General features: G+C 39.3%; 1 protein-coding gene across 1 annotated transcript; it reads left to right on the top strand.

Moving 5' to 3' along the window:
* Positions 1 to 6,481: 6,481 nt before the first annotated feature.
* Positions 6,482 to 11,534, top strand: LOC127033796 (coxsackievirus and adenovirus receptor homolog). The gene is made up of 6 exons (XM_050921983.1): positions 6,482 to 6,610; positions 8,738 to 8,942; positions 9,675 to 9,830; positions 10,267 to 10,386; positions 10,785 to 10,923; positions 11,330 to 11,534. The coding sequence occupies exons 1-6, from the start codon at positions 6,482 to 6,484 to the stop codon at positions 11,532 to 11,534; spliced, it is 954 nt and encodes a 317-aa protein (XP_050777940.1).
* The last annotated feature ends 1,068 nt before the right edge of the window (positions 11,535 to 12,602 follow it).

Genomic DNA, 12,602 nt, shown 5'->3' with positions numbered 1-12,602 from the left:
GCTGCCGCTTTCCACCACCCCGAGTGGCCTGGAGTGGCGAACCGCAGCCAGTGGGAGCCGCGGTCAGATGAACCCCGCGGACACGGCAGGTAAACAAATCAGCCCGGACTGCCAGAGACTTTCCCTGAACAAGTGGTGGCCTGACTTTGAGAAGCACTGCCCTATACTAGAGAGTTTACAGTGGCGCTGCACCGCAGTAAGCTCTCTAGTGTAGCCATTTTTAGGTGACGGGCAGAGAACTCCTCTGTCGTCTTAATTACCCCATAGCAACATAATTTAGGTCAACATAAGCTGTATTGTAGCCATAGCCTAAGGGCAGGTCTACACTATGGCAGGGATCGACGCTCTTAGATCAATCCACTGGTGGTCGATTTAGTGGGTCTAGTGAAGACCCGCCAAATTGACTGCAGATCACTCTCCAGTCGACCCTTGTACTCTACCCTGATGAGAAGAGTAAGGTAAGTCAATGGGAGATTTTCTCCCGTCGACCCTCCTTGGTGTAGACCCCATGGTAACTCGACCTAAGGTACATCGACTCCAGCTATGTTATTCACAAGTAGCCTAAGAAATGAACCTCTGAAAGGATGACCAAGAAGTGAGTAATTTACATTAGTAATGTGAACAGGACATGAATCTGAATGACAGTCTCTTTGAAGTAGCCTTGCCTCTTCCTGCTCTGCCTTCCCTTCCATCATCAGCCTGTAGTGTTTCTTGAAAAATGTTTGGTGTTATATTATTGGTTATTTTTACTTTAAAATGAAAGCCAAAGACTCTAACTTCACTGACACTGTATTCATTAACTTAAAAACACAGTTTTAAAATCAAAGACCAGAAAACTATTTTTGCTTTATTTACCTGTCAGCACAAGGTTCTGTTTCTCTAGTACAGTTGATGTCGACAGCCTAGGCAGTGCGAGAAATTAGGTCTGGTACACTTGCTGAGAACATGACTAAATGGAAAGGTCACTAGTGCTATGATTGCTGCAGCTGCACTGGTGTTAGCTTGGGTGGGACAAGTGTAGGGAAGTGTGTAGCAGATTCTAAAAATTTTACCACTGTCAACTAAATGTGCTTGGTGATCAAAAATGCTGGAAGTAGCAAGAGCCTTGCCTACTTTATAGCTCCTACTCAGGCTTTCACCGATCCAACTGAATCAGTGATTGCACCAATGGGAGATTTCTTAAAATTAGAGACTTAATTGTGTTAGAAGTACTGAACCCTAGTCTTGGTGGTTTAAAAGCTTTTTGATTTGTAATAGAAAAATCTTCAGACATTTCAATTAATTTTCTGCTTTCTCTCTTTACCTGTATTGTCTGACTAGTCATATGGAGAGTCTAGGCATATTGCATCAGGAGAACATCTTCACTTTCAGTTACTAGGAAGTGGGCCATTAACTCACTGTATCAGTTGAATTCACTTTAGCATGAAGTCTATATTAGAGCAGTAACTCTGCTGTAGTTAAGGTTAAGAACATCTTTCTGTTTAGAACCCAATTCCTCTAAGTGCTCTAAAATGTACACCAATTACTTGGATTTCCTCATGGGAGTGTAAGGTTCAGTAAGATGCTGTGCTCTTATAACCCCTACATTACTGATCTCTAGATTCTCTTTGCCCCTCTTATATTACCTAAAGTTTATTGTGTCTGTTTCAAGAGCCAGGAACCTTCTTGGGGTTCAGACTCTGTACCCTGGCAAGATTGTTTAACAGTCTTCTTCCTTGCTTGTCTAGTTTAATGGCTTTATTTACTTTATATGCAAATATATTTCTGTTGTCCTCTGCCTGTAATCAGGTCAGAAGGTAAATACACATTCATTTGTCTTGGGCAGGCTGGGTTCTTGCTCTGCCTCCCAAGCACATTTTAAGAATATCTTTCAAGCACACACCTATAACTTTTTGTATACAGTCTGTACATACATAACACACTGATTTTCAGGACCAGCATATCAACAGTTTGCATATGATATCTTACATGACACCTTTGTGATGTATGTTGGGGTACTGTGTGTGTCAGGCCTGATGGGATATGGGGGCCCTCTGCCAGCTGGCATTGAGGGACTCAGACACCTCCCCCGTAGTAATATCTAAAAGTTAATCGTGGAAGAATTCTTGTATGTTCAATAAAGTGCACAATGGCTTTTTTTCTTAAGTGCTATTCAAGCTGTAATTGAAATAATTCTTAAAAGATCTTTTGAATCTTGTATTGCTATGTCGAATAATTTTAGTTTTAACAAGTCCTTTACTGCTATGTGATCTTTGATGGATGGGTTTGTGCTTATTTTCTCTTGGCTGTATTTATTTTCTGAGACTGGAGAAAATGTGGTAACAAGCATCCAGAAACAGGATGGGGCTAAAACAGAGATGCAGACTGAATTTCTATACTATAAACTCCTAGTAGTTTTAAAATGCACTTTAAAAAAATAGTATGGGAACTTTGATTCCTACATACCTCCTCTTCATGCTTCTCATGGATGGTCATTCTGGGCTCTGTTGGTTAGAGTTGGATTTAGCTGGAAGGCAGACCTGGGGATGTCTTTTACTCTCTCTCACTGAGGTGATGGTAGGAGAAAGGGGGAGGGGTGAAGGGAGGAGGATGACAGCTTTAGGATATGTCTACGCTATGGGATTACTCCAATTTTACAGAAATCGATTTTTGGAAACCAATTGTATGAAGACGAGTGCATGTGGCCACAGTAACCACATTAATTCGGTGGTGTGCATCCATAGTACCGAGGCTAGCGGCGACTTCCGGAGCGTTGCACTGTGGGTAGCTATCCCATAGTTCCCGCAATCTCCCTCACCCATTGGAATTCTGGGTTGAGATCCCAGTGCCTGATAGGGCAAAAAGCATTGTCGCGGGTGGTTCTGGGTACATGTCGTCAGGCCCCTTTCCTCTCCCTCCATCCCTCCCTCTGTGAAAGCAACAGCAGACAACTGTTTTGCACCTTTTTTTCTGGGTTACCTGTGTGGACGCCATACCATGGCAAGCATGGAGCCCGCTCAGCTCAACGCAGCAGCCATAAACATTGTAAACACCTCGCACATTATCGTGCACTTTATGCTGACCCAGAACCTGCAAAACCAAGCAAGGAGGATATGGCAGTGCGGTGACAAGAGTGATGAGGACATGGACACAGAATTATCTCAAACCGCAGGCCCCGGCACGTTGGAGATCATGCTGGTAATGGGGCAGGTTCTAGCCATTGAATACCGATTTTGGGCCCAGGAAACAAGCACAGACTGGTGGGACCACATAGTGTTGCAGGTGTGGGACAATTCCCAGTGGCTTCGAAACTTTCTCATGCGTAAAGGCACTTTCATGGAACTTTGTGACTTGCTTTCCACTGCCCTGAAATGCCAGAATACCATGATGAGAGCAGCCATCACAGTTGAGATGTGGCGATAGCCCAGTGGAAGCTTGCAACACCAGGCAGCTACCTGTCAGTCGGGAATCAGTTTGGAGTGGGCAAATCTACTGTGGACGCTGCTGTGATGCAAATAGCTAAAGCAATCATTGAGTTGCTGCTACCAAAGGTAGTGACTCTGGGACATGTGCAGGCTGTATTGGATGGCTTTGCTGCAATGGGGTTCCCTAACGGTGGTGGGGCAATAGATGGAACCCATATGCCTAGCTTGGCACCGGAGCACCAGGGCAGCCAGTACATAAACTGCAAGGGGTACTTTTCAATGCTGCTGCAAGCACTGGTGGATCACAAGAGACGTTTCACCAACATCAACATGGGATGGCCAGAAAGGGTTCATGATGCTTGTGTCTTCAGGAACACTACTCTGTTTAAACGACTGCAGGAAGGACTTTACTTCCCGAACCAGAAAATAACCACTGGAGATGTTGAAATGCCTGTAGTTATCCTTGGGGACCCAGCCTAGCCCTTAATGCCATGGCTCATGAAGCCATATACAGGCAGCAGGGACAGTAGTCAGGAGCTGTTCAACTATAGGCTGAGCAAGTGCAGAATGGTAGTAGAATGTGCATTTGGATGTTTAAAAGCTCGCTGGCACACTTTACTGACTTGTTCAGACCTCAGCCAAACCATTTTTCCCATTATTATTGCTGCTTGCTGTGTGCTGCACAGTCTCTGTGAGAGTAAGGGAGAGACATTTATGACGCGGTGGGAGGTTGAGGCAAATTGCCTGGCCACTGATTATGCACAACCAGACACCAGGGCAATTAGAAGAGCACATCAGGAAGCGGTGCGCATCAGAGAAGCTTTGAAAACCAGTTTCATGATTGGTCAGGCTATGATGTGAGAGTTCTGTTTTTCTCTCCTTGATGAATACCTCCCCTCTTGATTGACTCATCCCTGTAAGCCACTCACCCTTCCCCCTTCCATCACAGCTTGCTTTCAAAGGAAATAAAATCACTATCATTTAAAATCCATGTATTCTTTATTAATTGATTATAGAAATACAGAGAACTGACAAGGTAGCCCGGGTGGGGTGTAGGAGGAGGAGAAGAGGGGAGGAAGGAAAAGGCCACTTCAGAACTTGTTGCATGACAGCCTTTTGCTTGGGCTGTCCACAGGGGTAGAGTGGCAGGGTGCACAGAGCCTCTGCCCCCGCCCCACGTTCTTTGGCATCTGGGTTGGGAGGCTATGGAACACGGGGATGGGGAGGGTGGTTATACAGAGGCTTCAGCAGCACTCTGTGATCCTGCTTCCGTTCCTGAAGCTCCACCAGATGCCGGGGCATGTCTGTTTGATCCCGCAGTAGCTGCAGCATTGCATCCTGCCTCCTCTGATCTTCCTGCCGCCACCTCTCATCTCAAGCATCCCTGCTGTCCTTGCGTTTGTCTCTCCTGTCGTCACATTCATCCCTCCTGGCCTCATGTTTGTTGGACACTTTCCTGTACTGTGATACTGTGTCCTTCCACTCAAACAAATAAGCTCTTCCACTGTGGGTCGATTGCATGATTTCAGAGAAAATTACATCTTACGTGCGTTTTTTTTTTTGTTTTTTTTTTGCCATCTTATCTGAGAGAGCCTTCGGGATGGAGGAGGGAGGCTTGGAAAATTTGCAGCTGTGGAAGGGGAAAAAAGGGAGAGAAGTATTTAAAAAGGTATACATTTTACAGAACAAAGTGTGTACTCTTTCATGGTGAACAACACTATTCATATTACATAGCACATGTGCTTTCGGTACAAGGTCGCATTTTGCATCTTAATATTGTACAGAATTTTAGTTTTACTACTTCGGATAAGAAATTACTATTTTAAAGCACTTAACCTACTAGTCTATCACAAATGTTGACTTTCAGCAAGATGTTCACATCCAACAAGATATTTAAAACATCAAATACCTTTCTAGTTCATCTCACAGTTTACACAGTGAAATGTTCCTTTTGGAACATTTCCTGATTGCTAAACAAATACTGTGTGATTCTGCTATAAAAAACATGACAGATGAACACATGTTGCAGATTTAAGATTGTAATATATTATGGAAAGATAGCTTCCGGCCACTTACGTAAATCTTTTTTTATGACAATCCTGTTTGGTCATTGTATAGTTTTTCTTCTTTTGAAGCATTGGATTGAGCAGAATCTGTCGCTTGGAAACGTATTCTTCTTTGAGCATACCATGCAAATGAAGATTATGCTGATTTTTCCAGGAGGAGATCAGGCAAAAAAGGCTGACACAAAAATTAAATCTGAAGACTCAGTAGCATTTTTGGAAAAGATTAACCCACCCATTCTTTTAAAGCAAAATGATCCTTATGTTTCAAGAACAAATAATTTAACATCAAGATTTCACAACCGTCCTGTCAGACTTAACTGACCTTAGCAGTATGCTATATGTCCTTATTTTACCAGAGAGGTAGCATTAGGATTATGGTATGCATTTACTGTTGTGAAAAGTCACTGTTAACTAAAACCCTTTATGATATGTATGCTTTTTATAGGACTTATGTTGCATAAAACTAGGGTGTGTTTTGTGTAGGAGATGGAAAATGAGGAAGGGTGTAGCTTTTCCTGATGCAAGTGACTATTTATAGGATTCCCAGGTTGAAATGATTAACATTATATCCAGTTTGCTTCATTGTTCAATAACAGAGTATGGCACAGGATTTGTTGGGTAAGTGCTGCTAAAAATGTCTGACTAGACAATTTCAGTTCTGTACACTTAACTGTGTATTATGGCCGAGATTTTCCAAAGTGAGTGCCTGACGTTAGGCATCTGTATAAGCAGGCTGACTTTCAAAGATGCTAAGCTCCAAGCAGTTCCTATTTCAGTGAAGGGAGCTATTGGGTGCTCAGCACTTTGGATAATTGGGCAACTTATTTGATATCCACTTTGGAAAATCTTGGCCTATATCTAATGGAAAGTTTATCATAAAAGCTGAATGTTTATCTGTAGATTTGAATTATTGTTTGTTGAATTAGTAGAGGTTTAACACTTGTTATACCACCGCTTTTTTTTTCTCTAGGCCTAACGAAAGGCGTAACGATAACTTCAACTAACCAGCCTATGGTTGAAAAAGCACGAGGAGAGAAAGTTACATTGCCATGTACATTCACTGTCTCACAAGAAGATCAAGGCCCACTAGATGTTGAATGGGTCTTAATACCAACAGATAATCAAAAGAAGGAACCAACGGTGAGTAGAGACAGCTTTTTAGAGACCTTTTAATTCCTAGCTGTTGTGAGAGCTCTGAATGTTGAAGCTTTCTGCCCATAAAGAACCTCTTGCTTTCTGAATTTTCTCTTTCAAGTCAGGGAACTTGTGATCTTGCATGTCTGTGAAGCACCATGCACAGGAATAGTCAACAATGAATGCCAGTTATATAAACATCATTAAGATCTAGAAGGACAAGTGATTGCTCACTAAGTTAGTGAATGAAAAAGAGAAAATAACACTGGTCTACAATTTTTGAGAAGTTGTTTGCTTCAGAGATAAAATGTGATGTGATATTATGTATTTTGATGTGCTGAATTCAATATGACAATTAAAACAACTGATTGGCTACTGTTTCTAAGATATTTAAGTTTTTACATTCTGTGTCTATGTATATTGTGTAGATAGTAAAGTTATAATCATAAATTGTAAACCTAGGTCTTTTCATGTGTTTATGGTTGCTTTACATGATAATATTTCACCTGTCCTGTTTATGTAACACTTTAAAAATCAGCAAAAGGGTTATATAAATAAAATTTATTATGAAACAAAAGGCAAAAAACTATTATGTACATAGTTTAGTCCTATTCAATGTCTACTCGGCGCTTCTTGGCTTGTCTCTTGTATTCATTAAATGGAGCATCTCTTGTCACTGTCCAGCAATAGTCTGCAAGCATTGATGGGCTCCATTTGCCCTGATAGCCTGCCAGGAGATTCCACTGCTGTAGTCTGGAGCCCAACAGCTCTGCCTTACTCCTGGATAGTTCTAAATCCCTGACAAGGTCATTCCGTTCACCTTGTGTTATGAGGTGTGGTTCAGAGGAGGAGGATGGGAGAAAATGTGGGTCCTGTGACATTGATGGTTCAGGACCAGAAGTTTCATCCTCTTCCTTGTTTGACTCTCAAGTGAGAGTGATTCTCGTGCATCAGGAACCGGCAGTCCTTCTCCGTGGGGTACTGGGCGTATAGCTGATGGAATGTTTGGATAATCCACAGTCCACTTTTTCTTCTTTGACACACCTTTCCCAACTGGAGGCACCATGCAGAAGTAACAATTGCTGGTGTGATCTGTTGGCTCTCTCCAAATCATTGGCACTGCAAAAGGCATAGATTTCCTTTTCCTGTTCAACCACTGGTGAAGATTTGTTGCACAAGTGTTGCAGCATATGTGTGGGGCCCATCTCTTGTCCTGATCTCCAATTTTGCAGCCAAAATAAAGGTGATAGGCTTTCTTAACCATAGTGGTTATACTGCCCTTTTGTGATGCAAAAGTCACTTCACCACAAACATAGCAGAAGTTATCTGCACTGTTCACACAAGTACGAGGCATTCATATCATGTATGACGCAATACCAGCTTCAGATTGCATCATTCATTGTTTTGCCTAAAAAACAAGTACTGTCCAAACCCAGTCATAGATTTATTCATAGATCCAGTCAAAGATGTATTTTATTCATTTCTGGTTTAAATTGAGATCCCTTCCCTTTATAACTCACTTATCCTCCGCCATTCCCAAGTCAAGGGTCGTATACACTGACCCAAGAGCATATCTTGAAAACTAGAGCCAATCAACAATTTTAAGCATCATTTTCGTTCTCAGTGACCCAGAATTAGTAAAGTTGGACTACATTTGTTTCAGAAGCATTTTGGCTGTAGAGCAGTGTAACTCCAGGATAATTTTATTATAATTTTTTTTCAGTTTATGGAATCATAGATTATTGTTACTGATAAAGACAATGCTGTGTTGAACCAAACAAGTCCGCTTTTACTAAGAAAATATTTTTTAAAAATTCTTAGATCTTAAAATATATTAGTCCCTTTCCCATTCCATTCTTTAGAAGCAATACTAGTAAATTTAGATGAACTCCTTCATGCAGAGGTTTAGTATAAGTGTTAGTATGCAGCAATTTTAAACAGCTATTAATAGAGTTTATTCTTTTTCCATCAAATAAATTGCATTGCATGGGGTTTTTTAATTGTTCTGATTAGAATTATTTTTACACATGAAAAAATGTCTTCCAAAGAAATAGAACTGTGGTTCATTTAAAATATTCAAATTGCTATGCAGATTTGTTTGAAGACAATACTTGTTTTTTCTTTTCCTTTTAGATTATCATGTACTCTGTAGACAGGATTTATAATGATTACTATGAAGCTATGAATGGACGGGTACAGTTCACTAATCCTGATCCCAGATCTGGTGATGGCTCCATAAATATCGTGAATCTAAAGTCAGCAGACACAGGCACATACCAGTGCAGAGTGAAGAAAGCTCCTGGAGTTGAAAGCCAAAAAATACGGTTGACTGTGCTTGGTAAGATAGTTTGTACAGATGCTATATGCTGTATATGTTTTTGAGGGAAAATTGTTACATGCCATATTACATTTGACACTTAAAATAAGAGAGATGCTTGTGTAAAATAAATTCATAATCTAATACTAAATTTTAAGTGGATAAATTGGGCTGTCAAGTGATTTAAAAACAATCTCGAGATTAAAAAAAATATCCGCAGTTTTAATCACACTGTTAAACAATACTAGAATACCATTTATTTACGTTTTTGTGGGTTTTCAATATTTTCAAATAGAGGGTCAGAGGTGGGCTTCAGGGCTTCAGCCTTGCTTGGGGCTCCATCCCCTCTTGGTGCATGGGGCTCCAGCCCCCACCTGCTGCTGGTGCCTTCTACCCTCTCACATGTATATGATTGATGTATTTTAAAAAATTAACACCGTTAAGTTTGATTTCAGTTAATAGCAGGTGTTAACTGTGATTAATTGACAGCCCTATTATTTAGTGCTCAAAAATTAGAGGATTGATACCTCTCCTCTCCCAGTGGAATGGAGGAGGAGAACAAAAATGTAGAAATAATTAACATTTCTGGAAAATGGCTCAAAAATTGGTTTGCCCTTTGTATGAAACATAAGAGTTAAAAATATAGGCTGATTTCAAGTTTTGTACAGTGAAAAATTATTTATTTGCTAAGGCTTAATTAATGGACACCATAACTGACTTTTTAATTAATTTAAATAATACTTTATTTATTAGTAAAGCCAGCAGGGACTAAATGCTACATTGAAGGATCACAGGAAACTGGAAGAGACCTTACCCTGAAATGTGTATCACAAGAAGGTTCCCCACTCTTGTCCTACAACTGGAGGAAATTAACTGGCACAAAGGAACTTCCGGTGACATCGTTATTAAGTAATGTTTATCCTTTGCTATTATAATATATTTAAGATGGATAATAGGCTTTTTCTTCGTTTTTATTTCACCTTGAAATGCTAAGGTTTTTTTTATGCCTAGGCTTACTGTCTGGTACCTCACAGATTACCTGTTAGACACATCCCTTACACTCTTGGCAAGGAAGTATTCTCAGGAGACTAGTGGTATGGAATACCAAGACTGAATACTGACATTAAATGCTATGGAATAAGCTTCCAGTTATTCATAAAAGAATGGTAGTGTTATTTATGACAGCTTTTTGCAGCTTGACAAATGTCTCATTTTTTTCAGACTGATGTCAAAATAACTAAGATACTGACTTTTTAAATAAAATTTGTTGTAATGGATTAACACCTTTTGAAATATTGAATAATCATTAATGGAAAATTTTAACTAGTTTCTTCAATATTTTTAGATAAAGATACAGGTGAACTGTCTCTGAAAAATGTCTCTGAGGAATACTCTGGTACATACAGTTGTGTGGCGGCAAACAGAGTTGGTGCTGATTGTTTCGTTGTGCTAAATGTCAGTCCCCGTAAGTACTTGCTGTATAGTAGTTTCTGCAAAATAAGAAATGTTGATGAATGAGTTAAAAAAAATAAACTCATTTGATCCTTTTGTAATCTATAAAAGAAATATGCTGTAGAACAGGTAGCTGACACCATTTTTAATTTTGTCATTTTTGAGTATTGAGCATTCTTTCAGCTCCAATAAACAAGCCAGCCTTTTGACCTGTCTTTCCATGTGTTTGTGTTAAATGCTTTTTTTTTTTAATTTAAACATAAGTATACATGTATCAGTTCAGTAATATTTCTCAGTATAGGGAACGTTAGTTTTTATTTTAAGGTGTAAACGGAGAATTCTCTAGTTATGGAAATTCAGTTAAAGGCCAGTATTGCAGTAATTTGTGTTAATCTATTCTAGCTGTTCTAGCTATAAATACAGCTGGCATAATTGCTGGAGCAGTTATTGGAACTCTTCTGGGTCTCTTTTTATTGGCCTTTCTCGTCTTCTGTTGCTGTAAGAAACGTAAAGAGAAAAAATATGAAGAAGAAGTGCCTCATGATATTAGGTAATGGCCCATCGTCTTTACCCTTTGAACTGTAATATCTGAAACTAGAAAATAACTTCCTCTTAATGTTTTCTTGTGGGTAATATATTCATTATGGCTGATTAGAATTCTGCATTGACGTAAGCCAGTACATTAAGCCAGTGTGACAGCTAAGCCTAAAACCTTATGCTTTTAATGTAGTATACATTAATATGCCTGTATCCTATTTTCTGATATTTCAATATTTTGTTCAGTTAAAAAGGATTCTGAAAGTGGTAAATATTTGAATTTTTTTTTAAAGTAAAACAGTATTACTGTTTTTACACTTTTATTTTTGTAATTGAAAAAAACAGTAGAAATTTTATAAATCTCTCAAAGCACCAATACATTCTTGGTTTAAACCATTTTTATTTTTAACTATTTTCAGAGTGGATGCTTCTCCTCCAAAGAGTCGTACTTCAACAGCCCGCAGCTATGTAGGCAGCAATCGTTCCTCTCTGGGTTCAATGTCTCCCGCCAATATGGAAGGATATGCCACAACTCCATATAATCAAGTACCAAGTGAAGACCTTAAACATTCTCCTGGTCAAAACCCAAACTTTCCACATCAAAGGTACCTGCACCTAATCTAAGTAGAATGGGAGCTGTCCCTGTGATGATTCCAGCACAAAGCAAGGATGGGTCCATAGTATAGAATGGTGTTAATTTATGCTTTTTTTTTTATTCTATGCAAATATTAAAAAAAACCAAACACAACAAAACCTTGTTCCAACTTACATTCAAAAAGTGCACAAAATTGTCCTTAAAGAAAATAAACAGTTTGTTTGGACAACCATCACTTTTGCTTATTAATTTTGAACTGTTATTAAAATATATTAATTAATTGCTTCAGCAAAAGCATTTAAGTTCTGAATGAGACATAAAACGATGGAGGTATTTGTTTTTTCATCTAAAATTCACCATATCAGCTAGATGTGGAATTCTGAATATGAAACACAACGTTGTATGTTTTTGACAGTGAAAAGACATTGCAAGTGTACTCTATGAAATTAGATTTCCAGAGACTTCACCCTCAAAATTTTGAATGACTTAAATATTTTGACTCCTTTAGCCATTCTGTGATAATGGCCACAGTGGCTGAAGTACTTGAATGATCTAAATATTTGACTGAAAGTCTGTGGAAATCTTTAACTTTTGTAATGTGCTTTTGGGGTGTTGGGGACCCTTGTACCCCAAACGGCAAAGTTCGTTGTCTGACCGCGAGAGACAGGCAACACTAGCAAGGTTCAATAAAATGCTCTTAACTGAAGGGTGCACAACGACAATAGAGAGCAAGCTCATCTCTTAAGAGAACCAGCTTACCCCTCACAAAAGAAACTAAGCATATATAGACAGTTTCGTTGCGTCACTGTGCATCACTGATTATTCAATTAAGTAACCTAAGCAATTAGAAACTAATAACTACTATACATGCATTCTTATGTTTTACAAGATTCAGTGAGTCACTTGATTAATGATACTTTAACAATCAGAAATGTAATGATTGAGAGTAAACAAAGAACAAAAACAGAGTTTTTATTGCCCAGGGATTCTGGGGTCTGGGGCTTCTCATCAGTTCCTTACACAAACTGTTCCTGACACAGTACTTCCTGTGTTAAGAAAGAAATGACATTTCCAGTTTATCTCATGGTTACCTAACT

The sequence above is a fragment of the Gopherus flavomarginatus genome, chromosome 13, assembly GCF_025201925.1.
Source record: "Gopherus flavomarginatus isolate rGopFla2 chromosome 13, rGopFla2.mat.asm, whole genome shotgun sequence".
NCBI lineage: Eukaryota > Metazoa > Chordata > Testudines > Testudinidae > Gopherus > Gopherus flavomarginatus.
Note: the sequence above shows the minus strand (reverse complement) of the source record. Positions and strands in the feature narration are given on the sequence as shown.

Excerpts from the sequence above, each read along its gene's own strand:
- LOC127033796 (XM_050921983.1), top strand. The coding sequence starts at position 6,482 with ATGGTTGAAAAAGCACGAGGAGAGAAAGTTACATTGCCATGTACATTC. Across the intron at positions 6,611-8,737 it reads ATCAAAAGAAGGAACCAACG|ATTATCATGTACTCTGTAGA; the intron begins GTGAGTAGAGAC and ends TTTTCCTTTTAG. Across the intron at positions 9,831-10,266 it reads TCCGGTGACATCGTTATTAA|ATAAAGATACAGGTGAACTG; the intron begins GTAATGTTTATC and ends CAATATTTTTAG.